The sequence below is a fragment of the Marmota monax genome, unplaced genomic scaffold (genome assembly GCF_021218885.2).
Source record: "Marmota monax isolate L192 unplaced genomic scaffold, Marmota_monax_Labrador192_F-V1.1 WCK01_AAM20220418_F8-fsc00378, whole genome shotgun sequence".
NCBI classification, from domain to species: domain Eukaryota; kingdom Metazoa; phylum Chordata; class Mammalia; order Rodentia; family Sciuridae; genus Marmota; species Marmota monax.
This window is the reverse complement of record NW_026693516.1, coordinates 588,488-613,399: the sequence shown is the minus strand read 5'-3', so window position 1 is coordinate 613,399 and position 24,912 is coordinate 588,488. Positions and strand designations below refer to the sequence as shown.

General features: G+C 38.8%; 1 protein-coding gene across 1 annotated transcript in view; it reads right to left on the bottom strand.

Moving 5' to 3' along the window:
• Positions 1 to 8,162: 8,162 nt before the first annotated feature.
• Positions 8,163 to 24,912, bottom strand: part of Adad1 (adenosine deaminase domain containing 1) — a 44,304-nt gene continuing 27,554 nt past the window's right edge. Inside the window, exons 10-11 of the mRNA XM_046458483.2 lie at positions 23,705 to 23,837; positions 8,163 to 8,522 (exon numbers count right to left, since the gene is read on the bottom strand). Coding sequence (XP_046314439.1) covers positions 8,409 to 8,522; positions 23,705 to 23,837 — 247 coding nt within the window. The 3' untranslated portion in view covers positions 8,163 to 8,408. The remainder of the gene's footprint in view (positions 8,523 to 23,704; positions 23,838 to 24,912) is intronic.

Genomic DNA, 24,912 nt, shown 5'->3' with positions numbered 1-24,912 from the left:
GCTTTATTTTGGAAGGATATGGACATATTGATAGATTCCTCTGCTTTGAACTGCTTACAGAACTTGCCTGGACTATGTATCACTTGTATGCTTTGTGATATATTTGTTGATGCAGCGAATTATGGTAGTGCTAACATATCTTTGCTGATGTGTCACCAGTGATGCAATTTTTCCTAGGAGCCGTTAATTGACCTGGTGTCATGACATTTCTGTATCCTCCTCCCTTCTACTAGTGATGGTCTAATTTTGGGGGCCAACAGAGGTGAGGTAAAGAACCTCACCCCCCCACCGGCACCAAGGCCAAATTTGGGGCCAACAGAGGTGAGGCAAAGAACCTCACCCCCCCACTGGTACATAGGCCTATCCACAAGTATGGCTATATGCTGGACTGGTAGTCAGTGACGGGTATGATCCAATTGCAGTGGTATCAACCTAAGACAGGAGGCTGACGCCTAAAAGTCAGTTTTCCGATGAAGGGTAAGAACCATATGTTGAATTGGACAAACCTAACAGGCAAGGTCCCTAGCCAGATTGCTTGTTACTTAAACAGAAGGGGGGAGATGCTAAGAGCCAAGTATATGATGCATGGCATTTTTGGTCGAAAGGTGAGGCCAGCTAGCCATTGAGATGATATGATTATGTTAATATTTGCATTCATATGGATATTGGACTCCTGCTGTTCACCTAGGCTGGCTACGGGACTCCTGGAGAGTTCCCATTGGTTGGGGAAGTACAGTAGGAGGGAGTTCCGGGGGAGGAGCTCTCTCTGTGGTCTGGGAGGCCGCCACGTGGGTGGAAAATCTTCCCGGGCGCGTACCGGACATTGGCGGCAGTTTCAAAAAATAATAAAGTTTGTTCCTGCTTGAGTGGCTCGTGATTTTGTGCCCAGCCAGACTGCGGCAGGAAGCAAACCCTCCGGCTCACCTGGTGTTGACTATTTCCTGGATGTCTGTCTGACGTCATTCACAGTGAGAGCTGCAGGAGTTATTCATTTTAACTGGAAGTGAGATGCTATTTTCAAGCCCTCCCAGGTTCCAAGCCACTGCTTCTGGAGTTCCCCAGCACACATGAAGCGAGGAGGTAGACATCCAGGAATGCAAGCAGTCCCGGAGGTGGCTGACATCTCAAACACCCAAGGATAACCGGGCACAAGACAGGGGCTAGTGGTCAGAGAGGAGGATGGCTGAAATGAAAACTGTGGAGGGGACAGTCAAAGGTGATGTAGAAGTCTGAAGTGGAACCATGATACTTTTTGGCTGAGATCACTGAAGGTGAGGCGGCAAGAACTCAAGAGACCAGCACAGGCTGAGTCACACAGAAATGCTGGTTGATGAGATCCCCGTGAAAATACTGAGTGCAGAGATGGATGGTGGCAGTGAGCCAGGTTTCATAGAGCTTTTGAACAATAAGGGTGTTGAAAGAAGGCCAACACAACAGAACGGTGAAGAGAAAGCAGGAGGCCTGATCTTAGTGCATGAGCTTTCACAGAGGTGGGTTTGGATGAGGAAGAGGGATCTACGGCTTGGAAGGTTAAGCAAGACACTCCACTGGGTAAGAATGTGTACTTTAAAAAGAACTCCTAGAGTGGGGGAATGGGGGGGGGTTGTCTATAAAAGGGTGTGAGAGACTTTGAGACAACGGATATGCTCCTTACCTGATGGTTTCAGAGGTGTATGCACCTCTGACAAGCTTGAATGTGCAATTTGCTATATATAAATTATACTTCCACAGAGTTGTAAAACAACTCTACATGCAAGGATTTCTGGTGAATTTGGGTCCTCAGGTAAAGCAGGGATTTAGTGGTAAAGAGGAAATAAACATTTAGTGAAAAAGTTTAGAAATGAGGAAGTGTCAATTTCACGACTCACTGGAGAGCCTGGAGAAGATGTACTGAAATGAGTGGCTCACAATCATAGGATTGAGCAAAGCAGGAGTAGAGCCTAGTAATTGCCAGGCACAGTGGTGCACACTTGTAATCCCAGTGGTTCAGGAGGCTGAGGCAGGAGGATCATGAGTTCAAAGCCAGCCTCACCAACTTAGTGAGTCCCTAAGCAACTTAGCAAATGAAAAATAAAAAGCACTGGGGATGTGGCTCAGTGGTTGGGCCCCTGGGCTCAGTCCCTGGTACCAAACAAACAAAAAGCCTGGGACTTGTAGCAACCAGCTGCTTCCTGAGGCTGAGGGTGGGTGTGTAGGGACTGTCTGCTTCTAAGAGTGGAGCTTTCTAGGATAGACTGTTCACCAGCTTTTGGAGCTGCAGGAGGATGTGGTATGGTTTCAGCTGGCTGAGCCACTCAAGGAAGCCTCAGCTGTTTCCTGGGGCTGAGGGTTGGTGGCTGAGCTTCCAGGATGCTTTAGGGGAGCAGGAGGGTAAACAAGGCCACCTGTCTTGTCTAAGGCCTGTGTAAGCCAAGCCACTTCGAGTGGGCTACCCAGGTGCTTTCCAGGGCCACAGGAGGGTAGGTAGGGCCATCTGGCTGGTTTGCAGGGCTGGGTCTGTTGAGTTGCTGGGGACAGCTGCCTGGCTGCTTCACAGGACCCCATGTGGAGAGTCTCAAGTGGTCTACGCATGCTTAGGGGCTTATGCATGTAATTTCAAAACCTCCACCATGTAGCAGAAGCCTTGGTGGGCTGGTCTCTGAGTGTAGCAGGCTTCTGCACTGCAGATGTGCCAGTCTGTCTGGAGTGACTGCTGGAGGGCTGCTTAGTCTTTCTCACTCAGCAAAGGAGACAGGGCAGTAGATGTTCCTTGCTTAGTTCTGCTCCTCTTCATGAGACCATCCTGGATCGCTCTGATTTGCAACATCTCAACCACATGCCCACTGTACTGCCACTCCAGTCAAATAGCTGTTGACTTTTCTTTGGTCTTTTGTTGTAAAGGGAAGTGAGCCAGGCACCTCTAGTCACCCATCTTGATTCCACTCCCATATTTTAATCTTTATTTTATAGTCTTGGTATCAGAGCACTGAACCCAGGGCCTTATGCATGCTAAGCATTGGCATGTTTTTATAATTTCAAAACTTCCATTTTAAAAATTAGGGTTCATCTTGACAAATTCATACATTCATGAAATTTGATTTCAGTTAATTTTCTTCCTTTCTCTTCCCTCCTCCCTCCCCCCATTCTCCTTTCTCTACAGATATTCCTTTGACTCATTTATTCGCTCATTAATTCATTGATACTGGGCATTAAATCATAACCACAGCCCTTTCATTTTTTATTTTCACAGGGCCTAACTTGCAGAGGCTGACCTTGAACCTGCGATCCTCCTGCCTCAGTGTCCTGAGCCACTGGGATTAAAGGTGTACACAGTCACATTATTTTTGATTGGTTCTACTTATTTACATACGCACATAGCATTATTTTAAAAAATTCACTTCATATTTCCTCCCCTTCTTTCTCCCTCTCAATCTCCTTCAACTCTCCTGATCTCCTCTGTATCATTATGATATCTGACCCTCCCTTCCTACTTTCCTATATTTTGCTCTAGCTTCTACATATTGAACATTTTACCCTTGATTTTCTGAGACTGGCACATTTCACTTAACACCATGTTCTCCATTTCTATCCAATTACTAGCAAATTCCATAATTTCATTCTTTATGGCCAAGTAAACATCCATTGTGTATATATACCACAATTTCTTAGTCCATTCATTGATGAGCATCTGAGTTGTGAATTGTGCTGCAATAAACACTGAAGTAGCTGTCTCGCTATAATATGCTGATTTTAGTTCTTTTGAATAAATATCAAGGGGTGGGAGAGCTGCATATAACATCTCAACTTACAAATACTGAAGGCCAAATGAAATAAAAAGTCTGAATTGTAGCTTGGTTGCACACCACCACAGAAGTTACCATTTTAAAATGCATTGATCTAATTGCATAATATGTGGGAGAATATATTCTGAAGAAAAAAACAACTTTACATTTTTTTTAATATCATTATTGAAGTAACCAATGGTATGGTTATTCTAAAAATTCGCCATGTATGTCATGTAAAAAAGTAAATATTATGTTCCTATCAATAGGGATTAAGATTTTGGTTTGAAAGGAAACAAGTACAGAAAACTGAGGAAATTAAGTAAAAATCTGTTGTACCTTAATTTTAAGTGAAAACATCAATATAAACACAATATTCATTTATCTTACATATGTGTATTTCTAAACTCTGTTCACTCAAAAGATCTTAGGAAAAATTACCAATCCACTATTAACAGGTACACTTAGTGTCCAAACTGTGGTTTCTAAATGCCGTTTTCCACTGAAAGGAAGTAGGGCTTTTTGAAGAAATGGCTGAGTCCAAGTCTGGGGCAACAAATGCACAAGACAAGGCAGAAAAATTCTGGCATAAAGAAAAGAAAGTGCTCGAAATGTGACTCATGCTCAAGACAGAGGTGTCAATCCGATGAGGTTGCCACAGAATACCACTTTTCATTCACATGGTACCAGGCAGTCACAGCCAATACAAACAAGCAGGAAATGGAAATCAGCAGGAAGAGACTGGGGCAGAAGAAACAGACCTATCATTATTCACAAATGACTCTGAAGAAAAATCTGAAAGGCTCTACAACTACCATTATTGATTTAGTAATGTCATTGGCTACAAAGTAAATATAAAAAAATAAATTGCATGTCAATATATTAGCAGTGTCTAGAAAGAATACCAAGTGATATTACTCAAAATAGCATTAGAGACATCAATTCTGAGACAAATATTTGAACATGTATATAATCAAAGGTAAGACAATTTGATTACCAATGTGCATACTAATTGTAATGGGTTGAATAAAAGTATGTTTAAAATCATGGATGCATACTACAAAAAAAATCTTCTGATAGACCCAACCTGATCTTTTCTTAAAATTGGGAGCCATCTCGCCACAAAGCCATGAAAAGACAATTTCGGCTTTACGATAAATTACTGCAAATTCTGAACCTGCTTGGAATGCCTGCCTGTGCCTTGAACTCACCCATGCCTGGCTCTCTGACCAGATCAGCAACCCTCTCTGAAACTTTAGTGAAGCCTCACAAATCTTGGCCTTCCCTGGCCAGATACCGACCCTCTCTGAGGCTCTAATGACCTTCATAAATTCTGATGTCAGGGCCAGCAAAAATATAAACTACCATTAGTGTCATGCTCATCGGAGTTGTTATCTGTAACCCCCTTTGTGTAACTTTCTGGGCTATAAAGCTGGGCTGCAGGAAAGATACGGCTGCTGGCTGGTTCCCGCGGTTTTGGGTGGGAGAGGCAGCCCAGCCGGTCGAAATAATAAGCTTGCTTTAATTTGATTTTAATTGGAGTCAGTGGTCTTTTCTTGTGTCCTGGCCTAACACTTCATGTGTCAGCATCAAAGGATGACAGGAAACTAAGTATTTAAAAAAATGTAAAGAGGAAAACAACCAAGCTTTTTCTGTACCAACTACACCCCAGGTGAACAATTTATAAAGCTATTTTAATAGAAACACTGCAAGTAATCAGAGAATCTGAGTATTATTTGCAACCCCTAATAAGACAATGGCGAAGATCATCAATGGCTGCTAATCTCCAAAGAGACCACCCAGACAGGGTGTCTTCTGCTGAGAGTTCACAGTAACTATCTGAAGTATACTTGATAAAAATCTAAATCTGAAAGCCTGTAGGTTCAATATAGGATATAGAATAGGGGAACCTGTAGAATGACATACGATGCAAGATATAAGAAGCAAAACTGAGATTGTGGAGAATTCTACGAAGGACGGAGGGATTTTTTTTTTGGTCACAATTAAATGAAATGTATAAAATACTTAATAAATTCCACTGTAAAAATATATTTATCCCGATGCAATCTATGTATCATTTATAATAGGATTACCACTAATTTTAAGGTGTGTTAACTGAATGTGGTTATATACCCTTGTGTATGTGTGCTTGTAGAGTCCTTATCTTTTACGTGTATCAAAGTGCTTTTCAGATGAAATGATGCCTGACATCTGCTCTTCCCATACTCCAGCCTGGGAAATATATGCCATGTTTTTAATAGTGGTTGAAGCTTGGTAGTGGGCATGTGGACTCATTTGCTTTTCTCTATTTTTCTATGCCCCAAAATTTCTATCTTAAGAAAATGCTATTTTGACACTTCATTTCCCTATATAAAACCCTTGAAAGGCGCCCTTCTACCAAAGAGCTAGATTTAACTCTCAATTTTTCTACATTCTAGCCCTGAACACTAACATTTCCTTTATAATCTCTCAAATTTTAGCCTACCCAATTTTACTCATTCTTCAATGTTTGTCTTGTAACTTTAGAGCCATAAGAGAGTCGATCCAACTATATTATGGCTTTTGAGCACTTTTAAAGTTTTACTCTGCATTTAGAAGTTGTTCAAAAGCAAGATACCTTGTAAAACTCAAAACATAACACAAGAAGAAAAAGCACAGCTGCTTCTAATGAAGGCAGCCAGGTCTTCCCATCAAACCTCCTCCCTGAACAAAGAATGAAAACTCTTATAAAAATAAGTTCATCCTTGAAAGCTAAAGACCTAAGAGCGATTAAGTAATCTCAACGTTGGGATGCACACCACCTTCTGACCCTACTACTCAAAGCCAGCTTCTTTGTCCTTGATTGTCTCTTTTGATACCCTACCTAGATCTCTTTCATTTCTCTAAGCCAATTGAGCACACATGGAACACAGACACACTGACTACATGTTGAATAAATAAGTGCTAATTCTCAGATTCTGTCTGTAAAACAGGTGTATTTGTTTGATCTTCTTCTCAAACTTAATTTTTTGAGAAAATAGTTTTTGAATCTCATGGCAATGTCTAACTTAGGGCCTTTAACTAGGCAGACACCTCAGAGGCAATTATTAACTATTTGGTGCTTTCCCATGTCATCTATGAGCAAAATGCCCAAAAATGTGAAGAGTCAAGAGAAGGTCAGAGGTCTTTTATTTTCAAAGGCAAATTTTCTATCAAGGAAAAGAAATGGAAATAAAGGCTGGAAATCTGCCATGAAAGCAAAGAGCCTAGTAAAGAGATTAAAAAATATTAAACAAGGAAAGACCAGTTGGACAAAGAAGCAATAAATATCACATAATTGACTGAAATTAAATGTATTAATATATTTATGTTAATTCATATGAGATTGCCCATAGTTTATCCTCTTTGACTCATACACACAAAAAAAGACAACTGTGGGGCTGGGTTGTGGCTCGGTGGTAGAGCATATGCCTAGCACGTGAGGCCCTGGGTTCAAACAGCTTTATTTTATTCAAGTCAATGAATAAAATAAAGCTGTTTTTTAAAAACTATTTTTCAAAAAAAATGACAACTGCACATAGTCCAACCTATTAAGCATAGTCTAGCTCACTGAAAGACAGAAATTCTTTCCCAAACAACTTCACTCCTCATTAACTAAACCCTACCATTCTCTTAGAATAGACAATGAAAGAACCTACATTGTAAGAGACTGCAATAGATCATTAGTTGGGTGGGAGACCACAAATTTAGTAAAGATGGATGCTAAGGGGAGAAAACTGAGAACCAGTAATGTTTAAAGTATCTCTGAAAAGTAAGGAATAGGATAAAGAAGCTAAGGTGTTGGACAAACTCAATTTCACTAAAAACACATATGCTAAATTTTCCCTTTTCATCTAATTACTGTATAAACAAATACAGATATAAAGCTATCTTTTATATTTACTTTTAAATTACAAATCCCACTAATTATAAAGGATTAAATCATATTTAGTATAAATAGATCCTACAGGATACTTGAAAATAGACAATGTTAAAGGATATATGAAAATTCTCTATTAATCATAATAACTCACCAAACTACTTCCTAACTTGGTTAACATTTTCTCCATTTCTATGTGCAGTCTGCATTTATGAACTCCTTTGATCTGAGAGATGTTTTAGTCATGGATTTTTCTTATCATCTAGCATGTGACTAGCAAATATTAGGCACTCAAATACCTGTTGAATTTATCAATAAATGACTAATAACTATTTTTATTCTTGGCTTCTGTTTTTAATTAAAAAAAAAAAAAAACTAAACCACCAAACTTGAGTGAGATACCAGGACACAATGTTGACTACTACAGCTGTATAAAGAGATTCAAAGCAAAATCTTAAAAAGAAGACGAATTCTCTTTTAAACTACGAAAAGGGTAATGGCTTTATGTTTGTAAAAAACAAATGTAAAATTTCTATTATGTCCTATCAGGTAAATCTTAAAAAAAAGAAAAAAATCCCTAATGGTTCAATGCAAGTTGACATGAATATGTACAAATTTTAGTAATAGCTGGATGTTGCTGTTCCAAGATTCTGATTTTGAAAGTTGAAAACCTCTATTTAAAAAAACAGTTTTACCAGTCAAACACACCAAAAAATAAAAGGTTTTTAATATGCCAGTGGCCATGCAATTCACACACTGAACTGCTCTACACAGGGGGGCTTCACGATCCAGGAGCCATAGCCGTGCTGCTTCAAGTAGGACTTCAGTAAAGCTTTAGCCTCTTGGTATGAGCCAGACAGACGCTAGAGAGAGAGAGAGAGAGAGAGAGAGAGATCAAGTTATTCTAAACCAGCAAATGTGACCTATGAAAAGTTAAGCAGCCCTATTGTACAACTTTACATTTAAAAGAACTAATGAAAAAATTTTGAATTCTTACTTCAATTTAAAGAAAATTTTTTTGTAGTCGTAGATGGACAGAATTCCTTTATTTGCTTATTTTTATGTGGTGTTGAGGATGGAACCCAATGCCTTACACATGCTAGGCAAGCGCTCTGCTGCTGAGCTATAGCCCTAGCCCTTTCAATATTATTTTTAAGCTACAAAGTTTCCTATCTGACACCCTGACAGAGTGATTTTGCTTAACATTTTTAATTAAAAGAGTAAATGTGCTCAAAAAATTTTTGAAAAAAATCAAAAAATATAAAAAATGAAAAGTACCTATAATCCTCAAACTATAGATAACCACCATTAATAATCTGTTTTCATTTTCTTATAAATGAACAAACAGAAATTAACTTTTAAACAGGTAACTTTAATGAAGTATAAATTATTTAAAATTACTTACATAAAATTCACCCACTGAAATGTACTGTTTGCTGTTATCAGCAAATTTATTGAGGTATGCAAATACCACCACAATCCAGCTATAAACAAATCCATCACCTGTAAGAGCTTCACTACTGCCCACTTGCTGTCAGTCTGCGTCCCTGTGCTTGGCCTAGCTAGCCCTAGGCAATCACAAATCTCCTATTTCCTGAGTTTTTTCTAAAAATTTCATTTGTTTTGTCCAGCTTCTTCCAATTAAAATAATGTTTTCCTATTCATTCATGTTGTCTCACCTCTCAGTTTATTCTTTTTTATTGCCAGTTAATATTCCATTGTATGGATATATCACATTTTGTTCATGCATTTACCACCTTTTGAATGTGTGCATTGTTTCCAGATTTTGACCACTGGAACGATGTTGCCATGAATGTTCACATGAGTCTGGGTAAATACAAGGTTTTTTCCTCACATCCCAAGCAGCACTACTGCAGCACACAGTAAAATGTTTACCTTCACAAGAAAATGGTGAACTGCTTTCCACAGTGGTCTTGGGAGAAGGGTGTTATGGAAAAATAAGCCTGGCCCCTTCTCAGGCTACTCTGGCCTCCTGTCTTGCCATAGCACCCCCTCCCCCAAATCTGTTTTTATGTGGTACCAAGGATGGAACCCACTGCCTCACAGCTGAGAGGTGGGTGCTCTACACTGAGCTACAGCCCCAGCCCTCAACTCTCCCTTTTGAATGCACTCTTAACATACCATCTGCCATCTGCCGTAATGCAACACAGCCAAGAGAGCCCCAGGGCATCAGAGCCAGCATTATGGTGTTTGGGCTCTCTGACCTCTGAAAATGTGAGCTAAATGAACTTCTCTACAAAGTACCTAGCCTTAGGTATATTGTTATAGTAATGGAAAAAGGTCTAATACACTCACCATTCTAAAATTATCTGTGGAGAAAACTATTTCTCTCTCCCAATGAATTATGTTGGCAACTTTGTACATAATCAATTGACCATATTGTGCATGGATTTATTTTTGTTCTGTGAATCTATATGTCCATGATTATATCAATATGCTGCCTTAACTACTGTTGCTTCATTATTTTATGCAGTTGCACTTTGTTTTATTGTGCTTCATTTAATTGTGCTTCTCAGCAACTTTGTGTGTGTGTGTTGTGTGTGTGTGTGTGCACGTGCACATGATTTAACCAACTGAAGGTCTGTGGCAACCTGTGTCAAGCAAGTTTATTGGCACAACTTTTCCACAGCATGTGCTCACTGCATGTCTGTCACATTTTGGTAATTTTCTTAATATTTCAAACTTTTTCATTATGAATATATCTGTTAAAATGATCTGTGATCTTTTGTTTTGAGGCACCATGAACTGTGCCCCTGTAAGATGATGAACTTAACTGATACCTGCTATGTGTCCCTGTGCTCTGCTGATACTTGTTCCCAGTCTTTCTCCCTTCCCTCAGTCCTTTGAGACAGATGATACTGAAATTAGGTCAATTACCCTAAAACAGCTTCTAAGTGTTCAAAGGAAGGAACATAACATCCGTCAGTTTAAATTGATAGCTAGAAATATTTAAGCTAAAAAAGTTAAGCATGTGAAACGCTGAGACAGGCTGAAAGCTAGGCCTTTTGCACTCATCAGTGAGCTCTGCTGTGAATGCAAAGTAAAAGTCCATGTAGGACTACTCTAGTGAGCACATGCATGAAAAGAAAGCTAAACAACCCTACTGCTGATAATGGAGAAAGGTTTAGTGGTTTGGAGAGATTATTAAACCGTCCATGCCATTTCCTTAAGCCAAAGCTCAAACCAGAGCAAGGCCCTAATTATGAAGGTTGAGAGGTGAGGAAACTGCAGCAGGAGAGTCTAAAGCCAAATCCATAACAAAAAAATTGCTAGGCAAAGTCCCAGGTGCTGATAAAGCAGCTGCAACAAATTATCCAGAAGACCTAGCCATGATAACTGATGGTGACTATACAGTTTCCATGTAGATGAAATAGCCTTAAAGGAGGAGATGGCACCTAGGCTTTAAGAAGAGTCAATGCCTGGCTTCAAACGACAGACTGACTCTTGTCAGGGGCTAACACAGCTACTGACTTCAAGTTGAAGGCTTATTTATCCCTCTGAAAATTTGACAGTAGTTAAGAATTATAATGAATCTAATCTGCTTGTCATTTACAATTCGACAATAAAGCCTGGATGACAGCACACCTGTTTACAAATAGTTTGCTAAAGGCTATAAACCACTCCTTAAGACCTACTACTCAGGAAAAAAGATTCTGTCCAAAATCTTACTGTTCACTGTCAACGCACCTGGTCACCCAAGAGCTCTGCAACAACACTGGCAATGCTTTCTTTCACTTTTGCTAACATGATGCCCTTCTGCAGCCCATGAGTCAAAGAGTAATTTTGACTTTCAAGTCTTATCATTAAGAAACACTTTCATTAAAATAATACAAGGGGGACAAATGAATGTCAGTAGAGGGGGCAGAGAGAGAAGAGGGGAGGGGAGGGGGGATAGTAGAGGATAGGAAAGGCAGCAGAACACAACAGACACTAGTATGGCAATATGTAAATCAATGGATGTGTAACTGATGTGATTCTGCAATCTGTATATGGGGTAAAAATGGGAGCTTATAACCCACTTGAATCAAAGTGTGAAATATGATATATCAAGAACTATGTAATGTTTTGAACAGCCAACAATAAAAAATTAAAAGAAACACTTTCATTAATGCTACATAGCTGCCATAGAAGTTGATTCATCTGATTGATCTGGGCAAAGTAAATTAAAACCTTTTGGAAGGGATTCACTGTTCTAGATGCCATAGAGAACATTTGTGATTCATGGGACATAGTCACTATTTCAACAGCAGGAGGTTGGAAAAGTTGACTGATTTCAACCCCCATGGAGGATTTTGAGGTGTTTAAGACTTCAGTGAACAAAGTAATAGTAGATATGGTAGAAATAGCAAGAAAACTAGAATTAGAAGCCTGAAGATATGACTGAATTGCTGCACTCTCATGGTAAAACTAATAGATGGGGAGTTGCTCAAATGGATGGGCAGAAACAGTGTTTCTTGAGATGGAACCTATTCCAGGCAAACAGGTAGTGAACATTGTTTAAACAACAAAGGATTTTGAATTTTAAATTGACTTACTTGATAAAGCAGTAGCAAGTTTTCAGAGGACTGATTCTAATTTTGGAGAAAGTTCTACTGTGAGTAAAAAGCTACCCATTGCCATTGTATGCCACAGAGAAATCTTTCATGAAAGGAAGAGTCAATTGATGTGGCAAACATCAGTTATTTTATTTTAAGTTCCAGATACCCCAACCTTCAGCAACCACCACCCTTGTCAGCTGGCCATCATCAACATGGAAGCAAGACCTTCCAACAAACAGCAAAGATATTATGACTTATCAAAGGCTCAGATGACTATTGGCACTTTAGCAATAAAAGATTTTTAAATAAGTACATTTTTAGGACATAATGTTATTTCACTTTTAATAGACTACAGTATAAATTTAAATTTTGTATGGCCTGAGAAGTAAAAAATTTTCTGAGACTTGCTTTATTGTCATGGTTTTAGAAAGAAACCCACGGGGGGTGAAGGGGAAGATGGCGGCGAAGGGAGTGCATTACCCCTGTGTACCGCGACACTGTGTGGGAGAATGACGAGTTAGAAAGGCTAAAAGCTATCTCGTTAGGAATTTCCAGCAAAATTGGGGTGCTCCAAAACCTAGAGGAAGGATTTCCATCGCACGAGGATCAGCTACAGGGGCTCAAACGCGAGAGATTTGTCCGCACGGAGGGTCACGCTGCTTATTCAGCAAATCGCCCCGCGGCTAGAGTCTGCGGCGCGTGCTGGGAAACGAGGAGATAGCAACGCAAAGATACAGCGCTGCAGTTTCCGCGGGCTTCTGCCAGCTGTGCAATCACCGTACTAAGTGCTGAAATCTGGGTTTGAGACGGGGGAAGGAAGCGGTCCAATTCGGTTCTCCACACCGGTCAGACCACAGAGGAGGCCAGCGGCCACCATCTTGGAGAGCTGACGTCACTATCCCTGTTTCCGACGGATCGCAGCTCATTCAGCCATAGAACAGGTAATTTCAGGCTGCCATTCGCCTGCGGCTTGCAGACAAATTACTCAGGCTCAGTGCTAAATAACCCGCGGAAACTGCTTCTCAGTCCGGGTCCTGCTGAGTACTGTGGAGGTAAATACCAACCGAGCCTTCATAGGCAGTGGCAACGGGACTGAGACGGGGCTTGTGAGGGCCGGTCAGGACACACCCGTTGCTTTGGTCACCCGGCAAAGGGAACGAAATGCTGCCATTCGCATGGGATACCAACATGGCAGAGATCTGATGTCATCAGAAAGCGGCGGAGGAGAGAACTTCATCAATACCAGCCGTGACAGAAACAGTTGGTCTCCTGGTAGGGAGGGTGAGTCACAAACATCCGAGTCTCTCTCACTTTATCATCAAGCCAGAGGGGCAGAGCAGAGCCGCCGCCTGCGCCCGAAACAGGCCCAGCGGCCCACCGGCGTGACCCCAATTGGAGTAGGGGCAGAGCAGAGCCGCCACCCGCGCCCGCAAGGTAGGCAGACCTGCGACCGACCGGCAGAACAGGACCAGTGGTCCGCGGGCGTGGTCGGAGGGCCAGGGCAGAGCCGCCGCCCGCACCTGCAAGGTAGGCAGGCCTGGGACAGACCGGCGGATCAGGCCCAGTGGCCTGCCAGTGTGGTACACACATCACCCCAACTGGAGTAGGGGTAGAGCAGAGCCTTCGCCCACGCCCGGATCAGGCCCAGCGGCCCGCCGGTGTGGTAGTCACGTAACCCTAATTGGAGTAGGGGCAGAGCAGAGCCACCACCCGTGCCCGAAAGGTAGGCAGATCTGCGACCGACCAGCGGAACAGGTCCAGTGGCCTGCCGGCGCGACAGACATGTCACCCCATTTGGAGTAGGGGCAGAGCAGAGCCACCACCTGTTCCCGCAAGGTAGGCAGACCTGCAACCGACCGGTGGAACACGCACAGTGGCCGGCCGGGGTGGTAGGCACGTCACCCCAATTGGAGTAGGAGCAGAGCAAAGCCTTCGCCCGCGCCCGGAACAGGCCCAGCGGTCCGCGGGTGTGGTAGACAAGTCACACCAATTGGAGGAGGGGCAGAGCAGAGCCGCCGCCCGCGCCTGCAAGGTACGCAGACCTGCGACCGACTGGCAGAACAGGCCCATGGGTCCGCGGGCGTGGTAGACACGTCACACCAATTGGAGGAGGGGCAGAGCAGAGCCGCCGCCCGCGCCTGCAAGGTAGGCAGACCGCTGCCCAACCCTGCAAGGGAGACTTTTCAACTATACAAGAGCAATATAAATATATAGGGGGAAAATTTTTTCAAAAACACAACAGTTTCACCAAGCAGAAAGAAACGCAAGCAATATGAAAAGACAAGGAAAGAAAGGACCACAAGCAATGCAGGTCAACTCACCTTTAGAAGAGGTAACAGCTGCAGCAGATGGAATGTCAGATAAAGAATTCAGGATATACATGCTTCAGATGATCTGGAGTCTCAAGGAAGACATTAGACAGCAAAATCAGACAATGAAAGATCACTTCGACAATGAATTACACAAACAAATCCAGGCAGCAAAAGATCAACTATACAGGGAGATAGAGGTTATAAAAAACAAACAAACAGAAATCCTAGAAATGCAGGAAGCAATAAACCGACTTAAAAACTCAATGGAGAATACTACCAGCAGAGTAGAACACTTAGAAGATAGAACATCAGACAATGAAGACAAAGTATTTCAACTTGAAAAGAACATAGACAGCTCAGCAAGACTGTTAAGAAACCATGAGCAGAACATCCAAGAAATATGGGATAACATAAAGAGACCAGACTTAAGAGTCATTGGGATACAGGAAGGTATAGAGCTCCAAACCAAAGGAATGAGCAATCTATTCAATGAAACAATAGGAGAAAACTTCCCAGACATGAAGAATGAGACAGAATCCCAAATCCTAGAAGCCTACAGGACGACGAATGTGCAAAATCATAAGAGATCCACACCTAGACACATTATAATGAAGATGCCCAACATACAGAATAAGGAGAGAATTTTAAAAGCTACAAGAGAAAGGAAGCAGATTACATTTAGGGGTAAGCCAATCAGGATAACAGCTGATCTTTCAACACAGACTCTGAAAACTAGAAGATCCTGGAATAACATATTTCAAATACTGAAAAAAAATGGGTTCCAACCAAGAATTGTGTATCCAGTGAAATTAAGCTTCAGGATGGAAGATGAAATTAAAACCTTCCACGATAAACAAAAGTTAAAAGAATTTGCAGCTAGAAAACCATCTCTTCAAAACATCCTCGGCAAAACATTACAGGAAGAGGAAATGGAAAATAACAATGAAAACCAACAGTGGGAGGTAGGACAGTAAAGGGGGGAAAAATAATCAAAGAGGAAAACAAACCATGTTTAGTAACATAAACAAATATGGCTGGAAGAACAACCCATATCTCAATAATAACCCTAAATATTAATGGCTTAAACTCACCAATTAAGAGACACAGGCTAGTAGAATGGATCTCAAAACAAGACCCAACAACATGCTGCCTACAGGAGATGCATTTGATAGGAAAAGACATACATAGGCTGAAGGTGAAAGGTTGGGAAAAATCATATCACTCATATGGACTTCGGAAACAAGCAGGAGTGTCCATACCCATATCAAATAAAATAGATTTCAAGCCAAAGTTAATCAAAAGGGATAAAGAGGGACACTACATACTGCTCAAGGGAACCATAAACCAACCAGACATAACAATCATAAATATATATGCCCCAAACAATGGTGCAGCTATGTTCATCAAACAAACTCTTCTCAAGTTCAAGAGTCTAATAGACCACCATACAATAATCATGGGAGACTTCAACACACCTCTCTCGCCACTGGACAGATCTTCCAAACAAAAGTTGAATAAGGAAACTATAGAACTCAATAACACAATTAATAACCTAGACTTAATTGACATATATAGAATATACCACCCAACATCAAGCAGTTACACTTTTTTCTCAGCAGCACATGGATTCTTCTCAAAAACAGATCATATATTATGTCACAGGGCAACTCTTAGACAATATAAAGGAATAGAGATAATACCATGCATCTTATCTGATCATAATGGAATGAAACTGAAAATCAACGATAAAAGAAGGAAGGAAAAATCATGCATCACTTGGAGAATGAACAATAGGTTACTGAATGATCAATGGGTTACAGAAGACATCAAGGAGGAAATTAAAAAATTCTTAGAGATAAATGAAAACACAGACACAATATATTGGAATCTATGGGACACATTGAAAGCAGTTCTAAGAGGAAAATTCATTGCTTGGAGCTCATTCCTTAAAAAAAGGAAAAACCAACAAATAAATGATCTCATACTTCATCTCAAAATCCTAGAAAAAGAGGAGCAAAACAACAGCAAAAGAAGTAGAAGACAAGAAATAATTAAAATCAGAGCTGAAATTAATGAAATCGAAACAAAAGAAACAATTGAAAAAATTGACAAAACTAAAAGTTGGTTCTTTGAAAAAATAAATAAAATCGACAGACCCTTAGCCATGCTAACGAAGAGAAGAAGAGAGAGAACTCAAATTACTAGCATACGGGATGAAAAGGGCAATATCACAACAGACACTTCAGAAATACAGAAGATAATCAGAAATTATTTTGAATCCTTATACTCCAATAAATTAGAAGATAGTGAAGGCATAGATAAATTTCTTAAGTCATATGATCTGCCCAGATTGAGTCAGGAGGATATAGACAACCTAAACAGACCAATATCAATTGAGGAAATAGAAGAAACCATCAAAAGACTACCAACTAAGAAAAGCCCAGGACCAGATGGGTATACAGCAGAGTTTTACAAAACCTTTAAAGAGGAACTAATACCAATACTTTTCAAGCTACTTCAGGAAATAGAAAAAGAGGGAGAACTTCCAAATTCATTCTACGAGGCCAACATCACCCTGATACCTAAACCAGACAAAGACACTTCAAAGAAAGAAAACTACAGACCAATATCTATAATGAACCTAGATGCAAAAATCCCCAATAAAATTCTGGCGAATTGGATACAAAAACATATCAAAAAAATTGTGCACCATGATCAAGTAGGATTCATCCCTGGGATGCAAGGCTGGTTCAATATACGGAAATCAATAAATGTTATTCACCACATCAACAGACTTAAAAATAAGAACCATATGATCATCTAGATAGATGCGGAAAAAGCATTCGACAAAGTACAGCATCCCTTTATGTTCAAAACTCTAGAAAAACTAGGGATAACAGGAACATACCTCAATATTGTAAAAGCAATCTATGCTAAGCCTCAGGCTAGCATCATTCTGAATGGAGAAAAATTGAAGGCATTCCCTCTAAAATCTGGAACAAGACAAGGATGCCCTCTCTCTCCACTTCTGTTCAACATAGTTCTCAAAACACTGGCCACAGCAATTAGACGAAAGAAATTAAAGGCATAAAAATAGGAAAAGAAGAACTTAAATTATCACTATTTGCAGCAGACATGATTCTATACCTAGCAGACCCAAAAGGGTCTACAAAGAAACTATTAGAGCTAATAAATGAATTCAGCAAAGTGGTAGGCTATAAAATCAACACGCAAAAATCAAAGGCATTCCTGTATATCAGCGACAAATCCTCTGAAATGGAAATGAGGACAACCACTCCATTCACAATATCCTCAAAAAAAAAAAAATACTTGGGAATCAACCTAACAAAAGAGGTGAAAGACTTATACAATGAAAACTACAGAACCCTAAAGAGAGAAATAGAAGAAGATCTTAGAAGATGGAAAAATATACCCTGTTCATGGATAGGCAGAACTAACATCATCAAAATGGCGATATTACCAAAAGTTCTCTATAGGTTTAATGCAATGCCAATCAAAATCCCAACGGCTTTTCTTGTAGAAATAGAGAAAGCAATCATGAAATTCATATGGAAAAATAAAAGACCCAGAATAGCAAAAACAATGCTAAGCAGGAAGTGTGAATCAGGCGGTATAGCGATACCAGATTTCAAACTATACTACAGAGCAATAGTAACAAAAACAGCATGGTACTGGTACCAAAACAGGCGGGTGGACCAATCGTACAGAATAGAGGACACAGAAACCAATCCACAAAACTACAACTATCTTATATTTGATAAAGGGGCTAAAAGCATGCAACGGAGGAAGGATAGCATCTTCAACAAATGGTGCTGGGAAAACTGGAAATCCATATGCAACAAAATGAAACTGAATCCCTTTCTCTCGCCATGCACAAAAGTTAATTCAAAATGGATCAAGGAGCTTGATATCAAATCAGAGACACGCCATCTGATAGAAGAAAAAGTTGGCTACGATCTACATACTGTGGGGTCGGGCTCCAAATTCCTCAATAGGACACCCACAGCACAAAAGTTAATAACTAGAATCAACAAATGGGACTTAGTTAAACTAAAAAGTTTTTTCTCAGCAAAAGAAACAATAAGAGAGGTAAATAGGGAGCCTACATCCTGGGAACAAATCTTTACTCCTCACACTTCAGATAGAGCCCTAATATCCAGAGTATACAAAGAATTCAAAAAATTAGACAATAAGAGAACAAACAACCCAATCAACAAATGGGCCAAGGACCTGAACAGACACTTCTCAGAGGAGGGCATACAATCAATCAACAAGTACATGAAAAAATGCTCACCATCTCTAGCAGTCAGAGAAATGCAAATCAAAACCACCCTAAGATACCATCTCACTCCAGTAAGATTGGCAGCCATTCTGAAGTCAAACAACAACAAGTGCTGGCGAGGATGTGGGGAAAAGGGTACATTGCTGGTGGGACTGCAAATTGGTGTAGCCAGTTTGGAAAGCAGTATGGAGATTTCTTGGAAAGCTGGGAATGGAACCACCATTTGACCCAGCTATTCCCCTTCTTGGTCTATTCCCTAAAGACCTAAAAAGAGCATGCTATAGGGACACTGCTACATCGATGTTCATAGCAGCTCAATTCACAATAGCAAGACTGTGGAACCAACCTAGATGCCCTTCAATAGACGAATGGATTAAAAAAAAATGTGGCATTTATACACAATGGAGTATTACTCTGCATTAAAAAATGACAAAATCATAGAATTTGCAGGGAAATGGATGGCATTAGAGCAGATTATGCTAAGTGAAGCTAGCCAATCCCTAAAAAACAAATGCCAAATGTCTTCTTTGATATAAGGAGAGCAACTGGGAACAGAGTAGGGACGAAGAGCATGAGAAGAAGATTAACATTAAACAGGGATGAGAGGTGGGAGGGAAAGGGAGAGAGAAGGTAAATTGCATGGAAATGGAAGGAGACCGTCAGGGTTATACAAAATTACATACAAGAGGAAGTGAGGGGAAAGGGAAAAATAATACAAGGGGGAGAAATGAATGACAGTAGAGGGGGTAGAGAGAGGGGAGGGGAGGGGAGGGGGGATAGTAGAGGATAGGAAAGGCAGCAGAATACAACAGGCACTAGTATGGCAACATGTAAATCAATGGATGTGTAACTGATATGATTCTGCAATCTGTATACGAGGTAAAAATGGGAGTTCATAACCCACTTGAATCAAAGTGTGAAATATGATATGTCAAGAACTATGTAATGTTTTGAACAACCAACAATAAAAAATTAAAAAAAAAATAAACCCATGGTTTTCTCAAGTTATGCTTGTAGTTAAGTTTTGAAACTAGATAAGTTTTCCAAATTTGTTCTTTTTTTTCAAAATTGTTTTGGCTTCTCTGTCTCTTTTTTACTTCCATATCAATTTTACCATTGGTTCATCAATTTCTACACAAAAGTCTGCTGGGATTTTGATTTTGCATTGTAGCTACAGACTAAACAGAAGTGAAATCTTTTTCCAATCCATGAATACTGGCTACATTTCCCTATTTATTTAGGTCTCCTTTAGTTTCTCTCAGCAATGTTTTATCATTTCCAGTTTATAGGTCTTATACTTCTTTTGTTGAATTTATTCCTCCCTGTGTCTATATTTGAGGCTGTGTGGATGAAACTCTTTTATTTCTGGGATATAGATACACTATTTTTATATATTGTTCTTATACTGTGATCTTGCTAAATTCACATATGATGTAGTTTTTTTTTTCTTTGCAATCACATACAATTACTTTTTTTTCTTTATATCTGTACTAATTATTCTTTCATTCCAAAGGGTTTTTTAACCTACAAAATGACATCATCATCTAGGAAGAAGGCAACATTTTCTCCATCCCCTTTTTTTTGCCTTGCTGCCCCCTTGGCTATGATGAACAGAACTCTTAAGTGGTGAGAACTCTTGCCTTCTTTCCCAATCTTGGGTTGGGGAGGGAATATTCAGGCTTCTAATATTAAGTATAATGTCAATGGAAGAGTCTTCATTGATGCCCTTTATGAAATTACGTAAGTCCATTTCTAGGCTTATTTGTCCTGCATATTGATTGTGAATGGGTGTTGGGCTCTGTTAGATATATTTTTGTATGTATTTTAAGATAATTCTGTGAGTTTTGAACTTGAATTTATTATATGAATAATACATGACATCAAATAATTTTCTGATGTCAAATCAACTTTGCATTTCTGGTATAAAACTCCTTAGACATAATCATTTTTGTATTTGTATACTTTCAATTTGGTTTGTCAATGTCTTGGTAAACATTTTTACATTTGTGTTCATGAAATGATACTGGTCTGTAGTTCTTATTTCTTGTGTTTTTGTCCAGTTTTGGTGTCACAGAAATACTGGCCTTGAGAAATGAGTGGAGGAGTGTTATCTCCCTAGTTTTTGAAAGAGATTTTGAAGGATTTGTATTGTACTTTATGTCTGACAGAATTTGCAAGTAAAGCCATATATGTGCCTGAGATTTTCTTTGGGAAAAGAATAGTGCAACTTCTCAATTAGGTTTTAATTCTGTATAAAATTTTTTTAAAATTTATGCCTTTCTAGAAAGTGTGTCCATTTCATTTAACTTTCCAATTTGTTGGTAAAAATTTGCAATCACAATTATTTTAATTTTGTGAGATCTGTAATAATAACCCTTCCTTCATTACAGATTTTCATAATTTGTTTTAGTCCTTATTTTTTTTTCTTGTTTGTTTAGATAAAGGGTTATCAAATTTGCTTACTTTTAAAAATGAATCATCTTTTAATTTCATTGATATTTTTTCTATTTTTAATTTCATTAATTTACCTTCTGATCTGGATTATTTCCTGTCTTCTATTATTTTCATTTTGGTTGCTCCTCTTTGATTTTTTGAGCTTAAGGTGGGGAGTGCAAAAACTCATTTTAGGATTCTTTTTTCATATAAGCATTTAAAGCTTTTAGTCATATACCCTAAATTTTAATATGTAGTATTTCATTTTCACTCAGTTCAAAATATTTAGTAATTTTCTATGAGTCACAAATAATTTAGATGTTAATTTCCAAGTATATGGCAATTTCCCAGATTTCATTCTGTTAATTTCTACTTTAATTCCATCATGGTTAGAACATTCTTTGTATGATTTTAATTTTTTGTTACTATTTTTAAGTTTCTTTGCTTTCATTGTGAGACCTGTCTTCACCACTGTGTACAGCTGCTGTAGTCTCTTCATACATATTTATTCTTATTTTTATATTTTTAGCCTAGCCTCCTAGTGGTCGCTTTCTATCTGTCTGTGTACCTTAGTAATAAGCAAATGATTCTAGCCAAGGCTGTACTCAAACACATTACACCTCTAAGGCTTCCCTCTTACTCTGGTCAATTGATATGTGGCAGGGAGTATGTCTAACGTTTAACCAGTTCTCAAGTATCGCTTGGTTTTCATTATTTGCTGGGCTCTCTTGACTCTCCCATGTACATGGAGGCAGTTTTTCAGTTCAAAGAATACGGAAAATGTTTCTCTCCCTCTTCTCCAAAATCCTCAGGAGTAAGTTTCTAGTTGCTAGTTGGTCTAGCACTTGCATTCACTCAGGACTGCAGCCTCTGGCCAGCAAAGTGTCAGTCTTCCCTATTCATTTCCTTCCAAGTTTGGTACCTGAAGCTGACAAAACCACAAGTATTCATCCCATACCCTAGATCAAGTCTACCCCTTCTGGTGGTAACCTACGCTTCTGGTAAAACCACAGTTCTTGCCACTCAAACTAGAGAGGAACAAGAGGATGAGAACCACCCCAGGCAAGGAGGCAAAAATCTTGTTACTCTCACCCAAAGTCCTAGCAGCTTTTCAATGTTTTCTGTTTGTTTGTTTTGGGGTTTTTTGTTTTTTTGTTTTTTGAGAGAGAGAGAGACAGAGAGAGAGAGAGAGAGAGAGAATGTTTTAATATTTATTTTTCAGTTTTCAGTGGAAACAACATCTTTATTTTATTTTTATGTGGTTCTGAGGATCGAACCCAGTGCCCGCATGCCAGACGAATGCATTACCGCTGGAGCCACATCCCCAGCCCCTTGTTTGTTTTCTTCACCTTCTACTTTCTGTCAATTTCCAGAGTTGTGAAAGATTGTTTTTGACAAGATTCTTTTGACAATTTTGACCAGGGTGACAGTTACTTGGGTACATGTGCATACATCAACTCTCATGAATGTGTTTTTCTATACTGTTTTTATAGATTTGTAACCTCTTTATGCCACCAAAATCAGAAATTATCTAGATAAGCTTTTATACTATGTATACACATACAACTATAGTTAGTATAATTGCTTTACAAACTGAAATTATAGTCGGATCATTAAGTACTGATGAAATTAAGAGTTTCATAGAACACTGTATTAGCAAAATTAGATTATCAAAGAATTTATATTTAATAATGAAAATATGAAAGTAATTAAAAAACATATCCAGTACAACCTGAATTATTTTGGAATATACACAAATATCAATATATGTGAAGTAATATTCTTACATTAAAAGTTTAAGTATTATCTATGAAAAGGAGGTAGGATTACAAGTAATATACATATGTGCATATGAACATATTCACATGTATACACACGTGTGTATGTGTGTGTGCTGGAGATTGAACCTAGGGTCTCACGCCTGACCTTTGTATTTTTAAAAAAATTTCAGAATTTTCTACTTTAATTATGTTTGTATGAAAAAAACAATTTAAAGAGGAAAAAAAAAGGCTAGCTATATCACCTACTAAACCAGATCCAAATTAGATGCTCATACCAAAGCTTTTTCACAACTTTAACAAAATAAATTTGTAAGGGTATATTAAATTATGTATTACTTTAAGATACTTAATATGCTAATGTTAACAATGTCATAAATAGGAAAGATGTTATTTTACTTTTCTGGGCATGATATAAAAGGTTTTTGTAAAATGTTGTCAGGGTAACTATACATCACACTAAGGGGGGGCTTCTTTAAGTGGTAACATGTATGCACATATCCAGTTTCCAGCATACTCATTTAAAAATTAATCTTACCACTACACATATTATCTTATATTCAGGAACTATTCACAAGCTTTTGCTACATATCATAATCATAAAATACCACAATATTGTCTTTATTTCTATTATCAATTTCATTCTTTTAAGGACCTTACCTTAGCTGCATGATATGTACTAGCTTCAAGTAAATCATCTTTTTTAGCTTCCTTGGCAAGCAGATTAAATCGACTTAACATTGCAGCCTTACAAAGCCGACTTGCCATTGACACACCACTTTTAAATGGGGAACTAAAGTAGAGAGGAACAAAACATTCATTAATCATTATTTAGTGATTTATGTTGGCCACTGTAGGAATTAAAATCAACAGCCTACAAATATTTATTTATCCCAATTACATTATGTACGATGCATGTAGTGAAATGTTTTTACATAAAAATTCTGAATATTTAATTACTTCCTTAAGTTAATTTCTCTTAAATTAGATGTAAATTATAGTATTATATTAAAAATAAAGCAGAAGATTGATATTTGGGATATTTCCGTTTTTTTTGAAGTAAAATTACTACTAGGGTGATTAAAAAAAAAGTGGTTCTCCCTTGGATTGACTGAAAGGGAGCATAGAAATTATCTTCTGGGATGATGAAAATGTACAATATTTTGACCAGGGTGATAGTTACATGGGTACATGTACATACATCAACTCTCATGAAATTTTACAGTGCATTCTCTGCCAAAAAATATTTAACTTAAAAAAATAACATGTATACATCTACCTTACAATCCTTGCACTTGTATATGTGCACACAGATGTTTATGCCATTTATAATTATAATAAAGTAAGTCCACAGATTATGAACCTTTTTGATGTTGTAACTTTGCTCCTTCATTATGTTTTCATTAGTTGTTGTGATGGAATATAAAAATTGCTAAAATTCTTCATTTTTCCTGCTCTCAATGTAACTTCTCAGATCCACTAATCAATAAGTGTGGATAATCTCTCTTCCACTTGAATTTATGCTAGTCTTGTAATTTGTTTTGGTAAATGAGAGAGACAACATGTAGGTTCTGAGCGTAGGCCTCAAGGGACTCGTATTCTTATTCTTTCGAGTCTCCTTCATACTCGAAGTCAGTCTGCTGGCATATGAAGGTAAGAAAACACACGAGTCAGAGCCCAGTTGTCCCTCCAAGAGCAGCCAAACTAACCTTTTTATTGGATCCACAGCCTATTCCAGATGCATGGGGAGTTCAACCACTCAGATGACCCAAGAACTTATAAGTAGTAACAAATAGTTGTGTAAAGTCAAGTACTTAACTTTTGAGGTAGGTGGTAAGTAGCAAAAGTTAACATACACTCTCGGTGTG